The following is a 20278-nucleotide window of genomic DNA, read 5'->3' on the forward strand; positions in this document are numbered from 1 at the left end:
AATTTTAGATACACACCCATCTCTGCTGCCTGGTGTGCACAGCTGGTTGCAGCAGGAAGATGAAGCAAAGGCAACAAGTGAAGTAGAAAGAACTTGCAGCACCCGAGACAGGCCTGCCTGTGACTCATGGTCATACAATCCACACTGAATTTGCTCATTATAAAACATGGATGATAAAATACCAACCTCGGAGAAATGTCGTACAACAGAGATTGGTAAACCAAGGCCTATGGGCCAAATCCAGCCTATGATTGGTTCTGCTACAGTCCAAGAGCAACCACGGGCTGTTAAGTGGTTGGGGGAAAAAACAGTAGCAATATATTTCATGACATGTGAAAACTCTATGAAATTCAAATGTCCATGTCCATACATAAAGTTTTATTGGAACCCAACCACCATCATCCATGTACATTATCTATGGCTGCTTTGCACAGCAGTGGCAGAGCTGAGGAGTCACCACAGAGATGGTACAGCCTGCAAAGCCTAACGAATTTATTCTCTGGCTCTTTTTGCCAACCCCTAAGGTGAAGAACAAGGAGATCAAGTTAGTCCATCCTAAAGAAAATCGACCTTGAATATTCACTGGAAGCACTGATGCTGAAGCTGAAGCTCCAATACTTTGGCCACCTGATGCAAAGAGCCGACTCACTGGAAAAGACCTTGATGCTGGGAAAGATTAAGGGCAGGAGGAGAAGGGCATGACAGAGCATGAGATGGCTGGATGGCAGCACCAACTCAATGGACCTGAATTTGAGCAAACTGTGGGAGACAGTGAAGGACAGGGAAGGGGCGAGCTGCAGCTCACGGAGCTGTAGAGACTCAGGCACGATTTGGTGACTGAACAAGGTGAAGAACAAACAAGGTGCATTTAAGTTAACAGCAGAGTGCACGGCACACCGTACAAGTTCAAGGACAGTGAGCTCTGAGTCCACTGGCAACCCAACCCCTCTGACCTTTACCAGCCTTCAGACTCTAGGTACCCACTAGCTGGCATGTTAGGTAGAGGGTCTTGATTCCTAAGTTCCATACTGTCCCTGCCATGGGAAGGCGAATCAATGGTGGGGAAAAAAGCTGATTAAAAGATTTCTCTGCTCCTATGGGGCAGTCCCATGAGTCAGCTGTTGGACTCAAGGACAACATGGGCCTGACTTACATGTAAACATAGCGATCAACTCTACTAACAGACAAGCCATGGGGCAAGTCTAATTGAGCATAGAGCACAATTGATTACTAATTATCACTGGTTTATTCCCAGTCTTAGGAAACACATCTTAGACAGTGGAATGCATTCATTCTTAAGTGCTTAAGCTTTTTCAAACCCTTGTAATGAAGAATGCTCTGATGTGGGCTATTTAATGATAGAAATGATGAGAAAAGGGTGGAAGGCTGAGCTGCAATGCGAATTGCCTGGCCTTACCACCTTGGGACAAAGGTTCACAACCTTGCATGCTGGGGACCTTGGGGGAACAATTTGTTTCCAGCACATCACATACAGATAAATAAACAAAGTCAGTAGTGACAGACAGCCCAGGTCTGGGCATTTGAGACCAACCATGCTTCCTGTTAAGCTTCCCAGACGGCATTAGTGGTAAAGAACCCGCCTGCCAATGCAGGAGACAAAAGAGATGTGGGTTCGATCCTTGGGTTTCGAAGATCCCCTGGAGAAGGGCATGACAACCCACTCCAGTCTTCTTGCCTGGAGAATCCCATGGACAGAGGAGTCTGCAGGGACCACAGTCCACAGTGCTGCACAGAGCCAGACACGACTGAAGCAACTCAGCACACGTGCAGGCTTCCTGTTGGTTTGTCAGTTGCGTGAGCAGCCTCCCAAATGAAGCCTAGCAGAGGCAATAATCACGACAGCAGTATTACAAGTAATAATGACAACATACCCATGTTCGCTGCAGCATTATTCACAACAAGGAAAGGCGAAGCAACCTAAATGTCCCTCGACAGATGAGTGGGTAAGCAAAATGTGATGGAGCCAACTATGGAATAGTATTCAGCCTTAAAAAGGAAGGACATTCTGACACACGCTTCAACATCGATGGAACTTGAGGACATCACACTAGGTGAAACAAGCCAGACACAAAAGAACAAATGCTATGTGATGCCACTTCCATGAGCTATCTGAAGTGATCAAACTCATAGAAACAGAAGGTAGAATGGTGATCACCAGGGGCTGGGGGGAGGAGGAAAGGAAGTAGTTGTTGATTGGGTGCAGAGTTTCAGTTTTATATAATGAAAGTCCTCTCTGTTGCACAACAATGAATATACGTCACACTACTGTACTGCACACTTACTTAAAAATGGCTAAGACGGTAAATTTCATGGTTATCTATTTTTGACCATAGTGAAAAAATGGTAATGATGATAATGGTAACAATAAAGTTTTATTGAAACAAATCCATGCCCATGCGTTTACACTACAAGGGAAGAGCTGAAGAGCTGGAGTAGAAACGCCCTGGTGTGGGAAGTCTACTCTAGTATTCACTATCTGGCCCTTGACAAACAAAAATCTGCTGCTCCCTGCTTTAGAATGTGGGCCTTGTTCACTGCTGAGTCCGCAGGAACTAGAGCACTCTGATGTATGGTAAGCTTTCAGGTAGTGGCCTGTATTTGTAACGATTAGCCTCTATGTCTTTAAGCCATCATTAATGGGTTTAGTGAATTTTGCAGTTGAACACACTCTAAAACAATAAGCAAACAGTGAAATCATAAAAATCAAGCCTGATAAAAGCTGAAAGAAGTCATCTCTGAAAGATCAACAGGTTTGTAAACCCTAGTGAAAGAGAAGCACCCACAGCCAATACAAAAGGCACCAAGCCTGAGGTCAGAAGATGAGGTTAGAATCCTAGCTCCGTCAATAGCTAACTGGTTGACCCAGAAACAGAACAATCCTCTTGCTATCCAGTCTCGGTACCCTTACGACTGCTAATTTACAGTTGAGAAAAGAAACTTCAGGAGGATCAGAACAGGATAAGACTGGAGTCAGGAAAACCACTGCAACTCTGAGTAATGCAGGCAGGTTGTTAGAAATAATGAGAAGAAATCTTCAGGTGTTTTGAGAATCATTAATACAGAACAAGTCTAAGAAACACTGTTCCGCTGAACTTGCTACATGGTATGATAATCATTTGTTTCCTTATCAACTCCCCTAAGCAGGCACTTCTAATGACTGCAAACAGTAACTACTGCTGACAAGCTGTCCCTTCAAAGCATGTGTCGTCTTCTGTATGAAGTTTGATGCTGGACTTGGCACTGGCACAAATAATTGTTAGACGCATAAATGAATGTGGAATTAGATGTGGCCCCTCTGTGGTCATTTGTCACATCAGAAAGAGGACTGGGAGTCAGGGCAGCTTCGATTTAATGTAAGCACCAGAAAATGGCCAAGAAGGCTTAGAAAGAGTCACTCAGTCATGTCTGACTCTTTGCAACCCCGTGGACTATACAGCCCATGGAATTCTCCAGGCCAGAATACTGGAGTGGGCAGCCTTTCCCTTCTCCAGGGGATCTTCCCAACCCAGGGATCAAACCCAGGTCTCCCACATTGCAAGTGGATTCTTTCCCAGCTGAGCCACAAGGGAAGCCCAAGAATACTGGAGTGGGTAGCCTATCCCTTCTCCAGCGGATCTTCCCGACCCAGAAATCAAACCGATGTCTCCTGCATTGCAGGCAGATTCTTTATCAACTGAGCTACCAGGGAATCCCAGAAGGCTTAGAGGTTAGAAGTATGTTGAGAAAACACAGTTTGTGCCCATCTTTAGATACATGTTAGATCCCCCAGTCTTCCTCTATTCCAATCCAGTAACAGTTCTCTTTCTACACCATAAATCAGATCATGTCACACTCTCTTTAAAATGCATTTACAGCTTCCCAAACATATTAGTTCAGTACAGAGCTGTGCTGTCCCCACACACGTGACCACTGAGCACTTGAAATACAGCTGATCTGGCTGTGACAGTCACATACATATTGGATTCAAAGACTGAGCAGGGGAAAAAAAAAGTAAAATCTCCCATTCCTAGGTTTTGATGTTGATTTCAAGTTGAAATGATAATGATTTTGGATGTTTTATATCAAATTAAGTGCTAGAAAAATTGAAATAAAGTTTGTGGCTTGTATTCTATTGCTAGTGGGTAGTAATGGGACAGAAAGCCCTTTGAAATAGACCCGGCTCCCTGCTCACCTTTCAGGGCTTTTATCTTTCCCGCCTTCAGCAGAGCCCTCCTCCACCTACCTCTAAACTTCAGCCTCGTCTGCAGGTTCCTGAATAGCCTACTTGCTACCTGGGCTTTGGCATCTGGTGCCCGCCTCCCTGGAACACCCTATCAGGTCAACTCCTCCTGGCCTCAGAGGACTCAGTTTCGCCGTATCTGGGAGGGTTTCCTGATCACAAGTGTCGCTTGCGGTCCCCAGTGCCCCACGTGCCACATGCCTTGAACTGGCCACTGACTCAGTTCGATTGTTATTGTTGTTGTTTAGTCGCTCAGTCGTGTCCAACACTTTGTGACCCCATAGACTGTGGCCCACCAGGTTCCTCTGTCCATGGGATTCTCCAGGCAAGAGTACTGGAGTGGGTTGCCATTTCATCCTCCAAAGACTCAGTTTGATGCCCCACCTGGATCCTACATTCTCTCCATCTTACTCCTGTTGGGTCCCCAGTGGCCAGCAAAAGTCCTAGGCACTCAGTGTGGACTGAATGAAAAGGTAGATAGAAATGCAGTCAATAAATTTACACCCTAAAAGGGTGCCTCATAAAAGGCAGACTAGGATACAAGCTTGAGAAAGTGCCATCAGCCAAAAGAGAAAAAGTCACAATAAGTTATATTCTAAACTTTGGGATCAAGTCAATGAAACCTTTTTAAAGACATACATGACATATTTAGCAAACTTCAAATGCTTGATCAACAACAACACTCTAAAGCAGGTAACTATACTCCAATAAAAATTAAAGAAAAAAAAAGGCTTGAACTCATAGATAATACAATTCTGTGCCTTTGGAGCTGAACTGAGATAAATCCTTGACCATGAATGCAAACACGAGTGCATCAGTGTGTTCACTGGAGCATCATTTGTAACAGCAGACAATTCAGTACAATCTAAGTATCCCACCCTTTACAGCAAAGGCTGTAAGGGATGGTATATCCATTCAATGGAATAGTATGAAACTGTGAAAAGGAAGGAAGTAGACTCTATGTACCGAAAAGGAAAGATCTCAGGATATAGGTGTAGTGTGTGGGTGGAGTATAGGGCACTGTGTTGCTTCTTCACATGATCATATTTCAAAAATATGTGTTTGTGTGCACATACACACAGACTTTTACAGGAAGGATACACAAGACTCTGGTGCTGGTGGCTCCTGGAGGGAGAGGGAGAGAGAGGTGGCCTGCACTGCGCACTCTGTGGACCTGCTAATCATGAGCACACATTACTTTCAAAGACAGATCATCAAGGGCTTCCTGGGTACTTTTTCTGGTGTACACTTCCATCAGGCCCAGAAAGGTCCCAATTATTTCCCTAAGTCGAACAGATGGCAAAACAGCAACGTCTCATGGACATCACCTACCGTGATCTTCTTGTGGTCGGGAAACTCGAGGCCAAAATAGTCTCCTTCCACAAGGTTGAGGTGGTTGCACACGGCATCCAGCAGCACTTTCCCGGGGGCTCTTTGCTGGGAACAAACAGAGCAGTTGTTACGGCCTCTGAGACAGGCAGCTACGGAAACAAACCACGGCTCCCACCGCAGGAGGCCCCTCATGCCCGGGTCTGTAAGAGCTCCCCACCCACCACCCCACAACCCCCAGGCCACCAGCCCCGCTGTGCACACTGCTGGTTCCCGTCCCATGCTGCTCTCATGCTTAGAGGCTGATCTCTGCCATCGTTTCCTCACCCCAATGCCGGGCACTACGCCCCTTAAAAAAACGGACAAATACCATACGGTATCACTTGCATGTGGAGTGTAAAATATGACACAAATGAAATTACCTACAGAACAGGAACAGACTCACAGACAGACAACAGACTTGTGGGTGCCGAGCGGGAGGGGGCGGATTGGGAGTCTGGGATGAACGGATGCGGGCTACGATACAGAGGATGGGAAACAAGGTCCTGCTGCAGAGCACAGGGCACTCTATTCAGTATCCTGTGATGAACCGCTGTGAAAAAGAAGTGTGTATGTATGTATAACAACCCCTTTGCTGTACAGCAGGGTTCAGGATAGGGGAAAGCACAACACTGTAAAATCAACTTCAACAGAACACATAAAAATGCACTTTATTTTTTAGAGCAGTTTCCAGAAAGTTAAGCAGGAAGTGCGTACCGAGAGTGCGTGTGTACCAGGTGCCCACCACACCCGGGGCCTCCTCTTACTGACATACTGGAATAGTATAATACATTTGCCACAACTGTGGAGCCAACATTAATACATTACCACCGTGTGAAGACCACAGCGTACACTAGGATTCACTGTGTCTATAGTCTATGGGTTTTGACAAAGGCATAACATCATAAAGCCCCCGTCACAGGATCACACGGACGAGCTTCATCAGCCCTGAACATCCACTGTACTCCCCTCTTGCACCTCTCCTCCTTCCCCTACCCTGAACCCCTGGCAACCACTGATCTTTTTACAGTCTACATTTTGCCCCTTCCATGATGTTGCATAGCTAGAATCATACAGTATGGAGATTTTCCAGATTGGTGTTTTTCACTTAGTGTCATGAATTCAAAATTCCCCCCATTCTTGTCATGGCATGCTCGTCATTTCTTTTTATTGCCGAATAATATGCCACTGCCTGAGGGGAGTACAGTTTGCTTAACCATTCATCTACTGAAGAATATCTCAGTTGCCCAAGTTTTAGCAATTATGAATACAGTTGCTACAAATATTATTTGTGTGCAGTTTTGTGTGGGTGGAAGCCTTTATGATCCCATGCCCATTTTGTGACAGCTGAAAGCCTGTCCCTGGGTCCTCTCCCTCCCCAACAAATGTGGCAGAATGCATGGCTTTCTTCTCTAGACTTTGTACAGGCTCATCTAGACGTCATATGCATGAGCGTAAAAGCCATAGGTTATGTTTTTTTCTATTTATTTAAATTAAAAAAAATTTTTTTACAACTTTGTGTTGGTTTCTGCCATACAACAAAGTCAGAAAGAAAAGAACAAACAGAGTGTTTTTAAGGCCACAGGTTCTTAACCACCTTACCCAGGATGCCCAGTGAAAGAAGAAATGAATATAATCACTCACTCCATCGTATTCTACTAATATGTAGTTAAGTATCCACAAGTCTGTCTCTCTGATGAAGCTCTGGGCTACATGGTCACCTTTCTGTTCCTCCTGGCAGAGTCCCTGGCATTCCTTCAATGTCTGCTGAAATCCGTATTACACATACATATCCTATAGCTTGAGTCTATAGTGAAAGGGAAATGATTTGCAAGAATCCATTTTCTACCCTCAACAGCTTAGCATCATAAGCCTTGGTTTCATTTCACTCTCTGGTCAATTCTTAAAGGAAAGAAAGTGAAAGTAAAAGCCACTCAGTCGTGTCCGGACTATACAGTCCATGGAATTCTCCAGGCCAGAATACTGGAGTGGGTAGCCTTTCCCTTCTCCAGGGGACCTTCCCAACCCAGGGATCGAACCCAGTTCTTCCGCATCGTATGCAGATTCTTCACCAGGTGAGCCACTAAGGAAGCCCCAAAAACATGGAACGCTTCACAGGTTTGCATCATCTGCTAATAATCTGCTAATCTTCTCTGTATCGTTCCAATTTTAGTATATGTGCTGCTGAAGGGAACACCAATTCTTAAAGACTCACTTGCAAAAACAGATACAATTCCACCACACAGATCAAACCCAGCAAGAAAAAATGTTTCAAAGACCTTGTCATCTCCAGTTACTGGTTTTATACTTTCACCTCCCTTCTGCGAAGAGCAGAGCAATTTAGAAGCCACTTAGTAACCCAGGAGACTAAAGGCAGTAGAGTCAGACCCTGACAAGCGCCAACGACAGGCACGTCCATTAGGCTGCCCAACAGCATGACCTGAGGAGTCAGCAATAAAGAACCTCTCTCTTTTTTGAAACAGACACCACTTTATGCTCCTACATTCCTCATTGGAATTCAGAAGATGCTCACAGCTATCTAAAGGCATGCGCAGTCTCCATGCATAATCTCAAATTCACAAGGCTCTAGACATTGAATGCCTGGTCCAAAGTAACTGGGAGAGCCGTCCCAATTACCCTGCTGGCACAACTAACGTGTGATGGAGTATAAACCCCATTCGTGTCAATCAAACAGATCCCCGCCACCCTATCCAGCACACACGTGCGTGTCCAACTCTGCGACCATAAGAACTGTAGCCCACCAGGTTCCACTACCTGTGGGATTTCCCAGGCAAGAATACTGGAGTGGATTGCCATTTCCGCCTCCAGGGGATCTTCCTGACCCAGGGATCAAACCCGTGTCTCCTGCATTGGCAGGCGGATTCTTTACCACTGAGCCACCAGGGAAGTTGCCCACCCAGCACACACACGCACGCGCGCGCACACACACACACACACACACACCCACCCCTGGATTTATCCAGTGTTAACAGCTGCATGGATTACTGGTCACCAATCTTTTTTCCCACCTCTCTGGCAGAGCAATATCATATTGAGAGCACTTGGGAATTCACTAGCCAGGCCCATGGGGTCCTTGGGTTCAAATTCTCACACCTGCCTCCATAGAGTTACATGAAGAACTTAGACACAGCTCCTTGTTCGGGGGTCTCCTCTCCATCGAGTAGAATCTGCAGACACCAGCTAATAAAACCATGATGGGAATGTGTTGGGTGCCGAGAACTTGTAGAGAAATTTCTGTATCTTTCTTTTTTTTTTAAGAGAAGACCACATTCTAGTTTCACAATTCTTCTTTCTCACCATTCTTGACATTTCCTACTTGTCTTAAAATGCAGCACCAATTATCTGACCAGCTGGCAAGCACTCACTATCTTCCAAAGAATTCCTGGAACTAAGTGAATTTGATAACTTCATCTAGATTTACAGGGGCTGGGAAATGAGACTTTACAATTCAACGCTGAAAGTCTAAACAAGTTTAAAAAAATCAGAAATCAGCATACCATGGACACCTTTATAGAACAATGTTCAACTAAGCACTTGGTGGAACATACTGAGGAGAGAGAGTATTACTGCTGAATTAGGTCCTTGGCGGAGTTGCCAGGGATTTTTGTGACCATACCTGAGCACACTGACCATACTGGTAATAATAAGAGACTAGAAATAGATGTTTGGAGTCAATCTAGTCAATACATGATATAAGTTTTGTCTTAAGTCTTAAAAATTTCCTTAAAATTTATTACTTTGCACAAATCTTTGACACAAAATGACTTTCCAATGGGACCCCAGTTTTTATATCGGGAGAAGTTAATTTCAAGTTTGGGCTTCCCTGGTGACTCAGACAGTAAAGAATCTGCCCACAAATGCAGGAGATGCAAGAGACGTGGGTTCGATCCCTGGGAAGATCTCCAGGAGTATCTTCCGGAGAAGGGAATGGCTACACTCCAGTTTTCTAGCCTGGAGAATTCCACGGACAGAGGAGCCTGGTGGGCTACAGTCCATGGGGTCGCAAACAGTCAGACATGACTAACACTTTCATACTTTTCACTTGACTGATATTATAGCTCTTAAAATTGGCCTGTAAAATAGATGCCCTTAATGCATTACATGAATTCTCCTGTCAACACCGGCTATCTTCAGGGATATAAGGAAAGCCAGTATGTAGCATTACTAGAAAGTATTTCTAAGGGTTGGAATGCAGTCACTACATGACAACTGCATGGGAAAACGGACAGGGCATTGACGTCTCAATGCACACCAGGCAGCTATGCCTAAAATGTTTCTAGACACCACAACAGCAAAGTTCAGGGACCCTATTCTCTTCTAGCAGTTAGTGTAGAAATGTCTGGGTTTCATTAATGCACCCAGAGCTGAATTCAGCTTCAGAGGAGGCACCTCAGAGAAGGGAAGCCAGAGAAGTTTCACCATGTTCTTTAAGAAAAGTCACCCCTCCTTCCTTCCAATAGTGAATCTGCTCCATTAATCATCAACATCCTTCCCTCATGCTCGTCTCCAAGGAATTCTTTGAACTTCACACTGTAAGTTATTCTGCTCAAAAATCACACCACGGAATCTAAAATGGATGGTTGCGCAACCCTGTGAATGTACTTAACACCTCTGAATTGTCCACTTAAGAATGGGCAAAATGGTAAATCTTTTGCTGCGTTCATTTTACCAAAATTTAACAAAGCAGAAGAAAGAAGACCAGAAAAAAAAAAGTAACCAGAGGATGGTATTCATATCTACAAATGATCTACAAAAGAGGGTTACTCACAATAGAGCCTGTTTAAAAGCTATTTTTAAGAACAACAAAATAAAGAATCCACTTCCTTTACATTAGATCTTAGAATAACACTGAGGGCGGTAGGGCCCAGCTCAAGGTGAGTGGCCGCGAAGAGCCTTATCACATGGGGGAAATGAGCGAATATCCATGCGTGTGACGAAAAGGCTGTTAGTATTTGACAGCGCAAAGGGCTCTTTTACCTGTCTGGCAAAAAAAAAGGGCATGATATGAACATTTTTGGAAGTAACCACAAACCGCGCTCCTGGGACAGGCTTTGCACTAGACGGATGATGGGATCCAACAACTACGAGTCCACCAGCCCTCTGCTGCTAAAACAAACCTGTGAGTGAGCCGTGGCAAAAGCACAGATTAAGCTGGCAGAACACAAAGAAAAGGCGCTCAGAACATTCATCTGTAAAGGCACTTTCTCAAAGAGCGGTTTCCTCTAAGAAACACAGAGACTTACATTTATGACTGCACAAACGATCATACGTGAGGAAGGAAAACCTAGGCATGTTAATAGTGGTTTAACATGAAAGGGACCTTACAATGAATGTTTTCCTAATTGTTCCCAAGTGTTTCTACTGGGGCTGAGAGGCCAGACCTCTGAGACTCCCAGAGCCTCTAAGAAGTAAGAGTCTGGCCGACCCCACACATGGCCAGTCTGGATTGAAACAGTCCAGAAGCATACTCCTTACAGAGAAGAAACCAAATAATAATTATATGTTATATTTGAGAGAGCAAACTGGTGATTAGTGAAACCACATAATCAAATTTTGATCACTTTTTCTTATTGGCTACTTTCAATTATGCTCCAAGAGGCATGTGAATTTTAATCTGATGCACAAATAAGGTGGCTGATTGCCTACTGGAGTCCCCACAGCTTTCTACATTTTGAACAGGCTTTTCATGGAATCCTATAAAATTAAATTTTAGGAGGAGGTTTACATTCTTGGGGAGTGTCTGGCAACGAAGCGGTGAATAATAAATAGTACGAATTCACACAGAGCTTCAAGCTATTAAAAATGGTGAATCAAAGTCGCTTTGGTTTATTGTGCCTTTAAAATATGTCTGTGCCTTCAGGTTATTTCTGTCACATCAGGTTTTATGAGGAAGTATTTTCTTTCTCCTCTAAAAGAATAAAGACAATTCTTTCTGGGTTGGGAGTGTCTTCTACACCCTCCCCACCTCCTCTGCAGGGCTGAACAAAGGAGTCATCTCACTTGATAGAAGCTAACGTCTGCCATGCTAAAATAATCTCATAGATGGAAATGGATAAAGATAACATTTGACCAAGTTCACAAAACATGCGTCTGCTGAGCTTTCAGAGAGCGGTTTCTGGGAAGTATTTTGTTTTCCTCTCATTTGGGATTAACGTAACCATGACAACCAGGGCATGCTCTTCTCCTGCAAGAGGGAAAGGCTCTCTCAAAGCCTTCGGCCCCTTTTTGCTACCATTACTACCCATTAGAACATTGTTCAGATTTCCACAGCCCACTAACCCTCCACACAGGCACTGTTAACACCGCAAATTCTCCTCCTGCCCCTTTGGCAGGTTTTGAACAGCTGGGTGGAAGTATTAATAGCTACGGTGGCTTAAGAAGCCTGGGGTACATTTGTCAAGTGAGTAGCCACATACAGGCACTGTGCTACGGGCCGAGGGAATGGAGATCAATTCAACACGTCTCTTTCTCTCTGAGTCAAGGGTCAGACACTAAAGCGACAAAGCGACTAAATTAGAATGTATGATAAGTGCTAAGTTAGAGAGAGAGACACACACACGCAAAGTGCACGCACACTCTGATGTCATTTCTCAGAAGGATACTAATCTTATGCTATCAGGGCTACACCCTTACGACCTCACTTGGCCCTACCTACACCTCCTTATTCCAAAGACAGCCCCACTGGGAGTTGGGGTGGCCATGAATGAATTATGGAAAGTGGGGACACCATTCAGCCCATGGTACATGGGGCCATGAAAAGACTGGAGATGCTGTCGACCCCTTCGGATCAACGGGAGAAAAAAAGAAAACTCTGACTGCAAAGTATGTAGCACAGAGCCTGGCACGGAACACCAGTTCTCTGGTACCCTAGCTTCCACTGTGATGGGGAAATGCTAGCTGATGGAATAAAGGGCAGGGGGATGGGTTGACAGTGAGGAGGATGTCTTATTTCCCAGCCCCATGGGCACGTCTCTGCATGGTCGCGGGATGGAAAGCCCATCTCTGTGCTGCTGGGTGTGTGACCGTGTCCCCAAGGGCAGAGTCCAGGTCCAGAGTTGGGTAGGCTTCCTCTGCCCTAGAATTCCACTGGAGGTGACGAGGGCGGAGCCTCTCCCATCTGTGGGCCCAGCAATCACCTGAGGACTCTGGTAAGCTACAGGAGCTGATTTGGGAGGGCTGGGGTGAGCCCTGAGAGTCTGTGTTTCTAAGAAGCTCTCAGGGATGCTGCAAAGGCTCTGCTTTGAGAGCAAGGGGCCAGTCATATCGCTACAAGGACATACGGCTGTCCTGGTGGCTCAGACGGTAAAGAATTCGCCCAATGCAGGAGACCCGGGTTTGATCCCTGGGTCAGGAAGATCCCCTGGAGAAGGGAATGGCTACCCACTCCAGTATTCTTGTCTGGAGAATCTCATAGACAGAGGAGCCTGGCGGGCTACAGCCCGTGGGGTCGCAAAGAGTCAGACATGACTGAGTGACTCTCACTCACTCACCAGGCAGGGCTGGCCCACTTGGAGGTCTCTGGGTCCAATCTCCATTTGGGGATAACTTCAAGCTTGAGACTCAACCATAGCAAAAAATACCAAACCTACTGTTATGTGCTGAAATGTGTCTCAAAAAAAAAAATAAATAAATAAATAAAGTGAACTGATGGTTAAAAAAAAAAATAAAGGCAATATGTGGTTCCAGTTTAACCCTGGATAGAATCTTGAGATAAGGAGGAAAGACTGCTTTAAACAAAACAACTTTGGGACAATTAACAAATTTTACAAATGGAATGTAAATTGTAAAACAGTATATACAGGTTTAATTTTCTGAATTTGATAACCATACTGTGTTCACGTAAGAAAATGTGCTTGTCCTTAGGAAACAGATCTGTAGTGTTTAGGAATAAAGTGAAAAGTGATATCTAACTTACTTCTCAAATGGTTAAGACAAAAATAATGTTGATCTGAGTGTGTGTGTGTGTGTGTGTGTGTGTGTGTGTGTGTGTGTGTAAAGAGAGAGTGAGAGAGAAAGGGATTTTTTTGTTGACAAAAAAATCAACAATTCGTTATTCTCGACCAAGAGTATCTGAGACGTCTTTGTACTACTGCAATTCTGTAATTTTGAAGATAATCGAAATATAAAGTTAGAAATACTATTAAAAAAAAAAAAAGATATGAAGTCCTAGCTCGTGGTCCCTGTGAATGGAAGCAGGGTCTCTGCAGAGGTGACTGAGTGAAGTTGAGGTCATTAGGGTGGGCCCTAGCCCAACATGATGAATGTCCTTATAAGATGGTATGAAGACAGAGACGCACGTGTCATGACCGAGGCAGAGACAAGTGATGCGGTGGTGAGCCAAGGCCCGCCAAGGATGGACGGCCCCCACCAGAGGCTCAGAGGGAATATGGCCCTGCTGGTACATTGACGCTGAACTTCTAGCCTCCAGCACTGCGAGAGAAGAAATTTCTGATGTTTCAAGCCATCAGTTTGCGGTTCTTTGTTATAGCAGTACTATCCAACTCATTTGGCCACCCTCCATGGGGCGTTACTGACCTTTCAGGCACGTGGGGCACAGATCATACAGTTACATGACGAACTGCACTGTCCCTTGTAAATGAAGAGATAGTGAAATAATAACAGGTTAAGTGGACTGGAGATAACATAAACATTCTGGCCTTGAACATTCCTCCAACTCAAAAAATCAAACTCAGTAAGTCGTAGACTAATGATAGGCGGTGATTGAATTTTTTCCTGCTAATTATTAAAAGGTGTTCCTCTTTTTTCCTGTTGCTGTGCTGTTAGTCGCTCAGTCCTGTCCAACTCTTTGCGACGTCATGGACTGTAGCCTGCCAGGCTCCTCTGCCCACAGGACTCTCCAGGCAAGAACGCTGGAGTGGGTTGCCATGCCCTCCTCCAGGGGACCTTCCCAACCCAGGAATCAAACCCAGGTCTCCTGCATTGCAGGCAGATTCTTTATCATCTGAGCCACCAGGGAAGCCCAAGAATGCTGGAGTGGGTAACCTATCCCTTCTCCAGGGCATCTTCCCAACCCAGGAATCGAACCAGGGTCTCCTGCACTGCAGGCGGATTCTTTACCAGCTGAGCTACCAGGGAAGCCCCGTTGCTGCTCTAGATATGAGCTGTGTTATACGATCAAAATTCTTTTTATATCCTAGTGTCTTCTGGACCCTTCTGCCCATGAGTGGGGAGAGGCGGGGTCCAGGCTGGGAGGTCACCCAGCTCACACACGCTCTCCCCATCCCAGTCCTCCATCCAGGGCTCCCCCTTCCTGGCCCCCCAGCATGTAGTCAGGAGCTGCCACCGAAGGAAGCAGAAGGCCAAGAATACAACTCAAGAAATCCCCTAGGAACTCACTGATCTATCCATAAATATATTTTTCTTAGAAATTTTACAAGGCTACTGCCAGCCTGGGCCTAATAGAAATGATTGGGAAGATGATACTCGGATTTCCCTGGCAGTCCGGTGATTAAGAATCCGCCTTCCAATGCAGGGGACATGGGTTGGATTCCCGGTTCGGGAAGATTCCATGTGTCGTGGGGCAACTAAGCCCACAAACCACAATGACAGAAGCCCGCAGTCTGCACACCCTAGAGCCTGTGCCCGCAACAAGAGAAGCCACCACGATGAGAAAGGCGAGCACCACAACGAGAGAGCAGCCCCCGCCCTCCGCAAGTAGATAAAGACCACGGGAAGCAACGAAGAGCCAGCGCAGCCAAAAATGTGTGCGTTCAGTCGTGTCCGACTCTTTGCGGCCCCGTGGACTGTAGCTGCCAGGCTCCTCTGTCCATGGGATTCTCCAGACAAGAATTCTGGAGTGGGTGGCCGTTTCCTCCTCCAGGGGATCTTCCCAACCCAGGGATCGAACATCTGTCTCCTGCGTCTCCTGCATTGGCAGGCAGATTCTTTACCACTAGCACCACCTGGGAATCCCAGCCAAAAATAAATAAATAAAAGAAGATGTGGCTAAAGACGGCAGACTGAATCCTTGCAGCTTATCTCCACAATACCCAGAAACCCTGCTTTAAAAAAAAAAAAAAAAAGTAAAGAAATGAAACAAGGAATAAATCCATAGAGCAAATAAAATGAGAAGACAGACAGTAGGTGACAGATTTCCCCCAAATTTTAGAAGATGAGACAGAGGAGCAAACTGCAGTCTAATTACAGAGGCGAAGAGATGCGGCAATAAGGGAGCAGCCTAATTCCGCAGAACTCCCCAAAAGGTCAGGAGTGGGAGACGCCAGGTACTTCCGCTGCTTCAGGGTAGAGTTAAAAACTTTTAAAAACACTGTAATTTGTATCCTCATATAGCTCAGAGTTTATAAGGAACATTACCCCAGGAGGTTATAAAAAGGAGTATTTGGTTAACGAGAAAGAGCTCTTAGAAAAAGAAAAAAAAGCACAGTAGAAATAAAAATGTCACGGGGAGAGTTTAAAGACACAGTTGAAAATTCTCCTAGAAACCAGACCAGGCCACCAATGAATGAATGGGAGCGAGGGGAGAAGGCCAGACATTTAAAGGGTCAGCAACTGAACCAACTCTGGGACCCTTACAACAGAGAGACCCCTGGGGAAGGGGGACGATGCAAGAATAACATAAGGAAGTTTCCAAGACTGAAAAAGGGTCAGAGGGTATCTCGCAGAATGAATGAGTGTAAATCTATTTCAAGGCAAATCATTGGAGAACTTGGGAACACCAGGAAAGACAAAGGATTCTAAAAGTAACAAGCATGTGTGCGTGCTAAGTCGCTTCAGTCGTGTCCAACTCCTTGCGACCCCATGGATGGTAACCTGCCAAGGTCCTCCGTCCATGGGATTCTTCAGGCAAAATACTGGAGTGGGGTGCCATTCCCTTCTCCAGGGGATCTTCCCAACCCAGAGATCAAACCCAGGTCTCCTGCACTCAAGGCAGATTCTTTACCAGCTGAGCTACCAGATGAGTTTCTTTCTTGAAGATGCACCTGCCCCGGGGTGTGTGTGTGTGTGTGTGGATGGGTGCCTCTGCACTCCCACGATGCACCTAAGCTGTACCCCAGGGACACTCCAGGCTACAGGGCATGGAGTTGGCACCATGGGCATGCTCACCGTGGAGCTGAGATTCCAATGCAGCTTCAGAGAATCTGCTCCCAAGACTGTATTTCCCTCTTTTCTCCTCTAAGACTTCCATGCCCAATTTTGAGGACACAAACTGTCCTAGAGAAAATGTGCTGATCAAACCAAGGGAAGAGACTGCATTTGCCAGTGTTGTAACTTGGGGTACCCAGGCCGGTCAGTGTGGCACATGGGCTGATACATAGTTAGTGTGACCATAGTATGACACAGCCCCCGCGGGCAGGCTGAGTGTCACATAAACCAGCAGTGACCTGCTGCAAAGGCAGGACTCCTCAGTTAACCATGAAATCGGACAGTTGACATGTGGGGGATGTTTCTCATGCTGTGTCTCCAGCCCCTCGGGGGCCTTAGAGCAGCACTGTAATAAAATTATTAAGAACACAAACTCAGGGGCCACGTGCATTCTTGCAAATCCCAAATCTCCACTTCAGGCACTGTGACCTGGGATATGTTAAGTCTTTGGGCCTCAGCTTCCACTTCTGTAGGATGGGTGCATGACTGAACACTTCCTAGGATGTGGGGAAGATGAAACAAATCAGTATATAGCAAACCCGAGGACAGTACGGTACCCAGAACAAAGCAAGCTCTCCCAGGTATTAGCTATGATAGGGGGGGCGGGGAGGAAAGAAGTGATGGAAGAAGGGGGGATGGAGGAGGGGGGAGGAGGGAAGGGGGAGAAGGGAGGGGAGGGAGGGAAGGAGAGGAGAGAGGAGGAGGAGGGGAGGAGGGAAATGACTCAAAGCCCAACAGCAGAGCCAGTGGCAGCCTTGACTGCGAACAGCGTGACCTGTGATCTCTGTTGCTGTGAGATGCCAAGCAGAGCGAGAACAGGAACCACACGGTAAAACCAGAGTCTGTGGAGCCAGGACAAGGCTTTCATTCTGGGAGAATGGAGCTAAACGTGGAGGCCGGCCCATCTCCTGGGCGCACAAACGCCTAATTCTTCCTTGGCACCGCTGCTCCCAGGGTGGGCACGGCGTCTGGCGGGCCCACACTGAGCTCCTGTTCCCTCCGCACTGAGCCCCCACGTTTAGAGTGCTCATTAAACACACTTCAGATTGGGTTTCAGAGTCCCGGCTCTGGGCTGCAATGAGAAAGGGTCCTTTCAGCAACTTTGCTGCAATTCAGCTATGTTAAAACTGCCCACCTTCCTTCACCCCAAGACATCGTGTGTGTGTGTGTGTGTGTGTGTGTGTGTACACGTGTGCACATAAGGTGAAGGATTTCTACTGCTTTCGTGCAAACCTGTTATATGTGAACAAAAAAAGAAAAATATTGATGGAGAAATTGGCTACTCACAGTGCAGGGTTTGTCTGCCCCTGATGTTGAACAATTCACTTTTCGGAGTAGATGAAAATGAAAAAGTTTGAGATTTACTGACACTTTGTTTCTTTAAATAACCACTAGACCTTGGACAAAGGATCCCCCAGGTAATGAAGGAGGCAAGTGCAAACCAGAGGGCTTTAAGGAAAAAGCAGTGGACCCTTTCCAACAGCAGAAATACGCTCGCCCGTTTCTCACGTGTGCAGTTTGGTGCTTTTCTTCCTGGACTCGATGGTCTAATTAAACCTCAAAAGTGCATTCAGCCCCTTGTGCCTAAACTCTCTGAAAATACACCTTATATCATACCTTAGCCTCCGAAATTTCACTTTCACTTTTCACTTTCATGCATTGGAGAAGGAAATGGCAACCCACTCCAGTGTTCCTGCCTGGAGAATCCCAGGGACAGGGGAGCCTGGTGGGCTGCCGTCTATGGGGTCGCACAGAGTCGGACACGACTGAAGCGACTTAGCAGCAGCAGCCTCCAAAATTAGTACCCCAAAGGAAGAAGAAAAGCAGATATTTGATTGAATTTAGCTTAACATTTGAACAGAAAGGTGAAGACTTTGTAAACCCAAGTCACCGAATGACCCCTGTGGTTCTTGGTTCTCGTTTTTTTTCTTCATGTGCAGACAGCTCTTCAATTGTGTTTCTGAAACACAACGTTCCCCAAAACCAATCACCAAGGCTCTTGGAGAACCTCTGAGAATGTCAAGTGAAAGAAAAATCATTTTGTATGTTTACAGACACTTTCAGCAGAAAACATTTTTAATGTTTTTCAGTTAGTGGGGAGAACTAACCCCACTTAGTTCTAGAAAATGAAAACCATTTTCTCAGTCTTGAAGAGGGATTTTAAAATTATCTCTTCCGCAGAGGCTTTCAAATGTTTAAAAATGTAAATCAAAGGGCGAAAGCATCGTTCTCTGCATCCTCTAAGAATCCTCGGCTCTGGGAAATTCCCGGGTGGCCCAGTGGTTAGGGCTCAGTGCTTTACTCCCCACAAGCTGCTACTACTATTTTCCCATCTTTTTGATGTTCTTCTTAGGCTTGAGAGTTTGTAACTGTGGAAGTGACAGGCGTGGGGTGGGCCCTAGCCCAGGTTTATGTATTTTGCAAAGAGGTCCGAGTTTCAGGCAAGGAGCTAGGACTTCTCCTCCTCTGAAAAACTGGAAAGCTCAGATGAATGGGAAGCACAGAGGCGCTAGACTTAGGGAAAAGAAACAAGTTGATAACAGAAATACAAGATGCACATCTGAAGACCGAAAGCAGAATAGTGGTCCCCAGGGGCAGGGAGTCAGTGGGGATGAAGGGTCCTTGATTAACGCGTACAGAGGTCAGTCAGGGAGAAAGGAGGGAGATCTGGGGCTGGATGGTGGCGAGGGGAGGTCAGTCTGGGAGAAAGGAGGGAGATCTGGGGCTGGATGGTCTGGGAGAAAGGAGGGGAGGTCAGGTCAGTCTGGGAGAAAGGAGGGAGATCTGGGGCTGGATGGTGGTGTCTGGGAGAAAGGAGGGAGATCTGGGGCTGGATGGTGGCGAGGGGAGGTCAGTCTGGGAGAAAGGAGGGAGATCTGGGGCTGGGTGGTGGCGAGGGGAGGTCAGTCTGGGAGAAAGGAGGGAGATCTGGGGCTGGGTGGTGGCGAGGGGAGGTCAGTCTGGGAGAAAGGAGGGAGATCTGGGGCTGGATGGTGGCGAGGGGAGGTCAGTCTGGGAGAAAGGAGGGAGATCTGGGGCTGGATGGTGGCGAGGGGTGCACATCAGTGTGAGTGGACTTACTGCCTCTGAAGCAGACACGTAAAAATCTACAAAGATGGCAAATCTCACACGTTCGTTTTCGGTGAGTTTCACCACAATAAGAATAAATGGAAAAAATTTATTTTTTTAGCTCTGACAATCTATGGAAGGAACTGATAAGTTTAGGGGTGAAGGGTAAGAAAAAGGCAAGGACCATAGAAAGCATTTGCACCACAAAGGCAGGGGGCAATCTAACATTTGCGACATCTCCAAGGGATGAAAACTATCACCGTTACGTATTAAAACGTGTGAGATGATATTGCTGAGCAGTGGGGAAACACAGGCTCTGGTGTTGGTCAGGTTACAACTACAGCCCAGGCTGGGCACTGATCTCCCCTTTTGAGCAACGGAGGAATGACGTCCCGGAAAGAGGTGGCTGGGAGAACTAAACGAAGGAAACACACATCAAGTGCCAATCCCCAGGGC

At 46.2% G+C, this 20278-nt stretch overlaps 1 protein-coding gene and 1 pseudogene across 2 annotated transcripts in view; both read right to left on the reverse strand.

Annotated features, from left to right (window-relative positions):
• Nucleotides 1–20278, reverse strand: part of FARP1 (FERM, ARH/RhoGEF and pleckstrin domain protein 1) — a 314477-nt gene that overhangs the window by 100977 nt on the left and 193222 nt on the right. For both annotated transcript variants that reach the window (XM_070380802.1, XM_070380803.1), the window contains one exon: nucleotides 5573–5677. In XM_070380802.1, coding sequence (XP_070236903.1) covers nucleotides 5573–5677 — 105 coding nt within the window. The remainder of the gene's footprint in view (nucleotides 1–5572; nucleotides 5678–20278) is intronic.
• LOC138990297 (U6 spliceosomal RNA) lies at nucleotides 7705–7805 on the reverse strand (annotated as a pseudogene).

Source organism: Bos mutus, chromosome 12, assembly GCF_027580195.1.
Source record: "Bos mutus isolate GX-2022 chromosome 12, NWIPB_WYAK_1.1, whole genome shotgun sequence".
In the NCBI taxonomy this organism is placed as follows: domain Eukaryota; kingdom Metazoa; phylum Chordata; class Mammalia; order Artiodactyla; family Bovidae; genus Bos; species Bos mutus.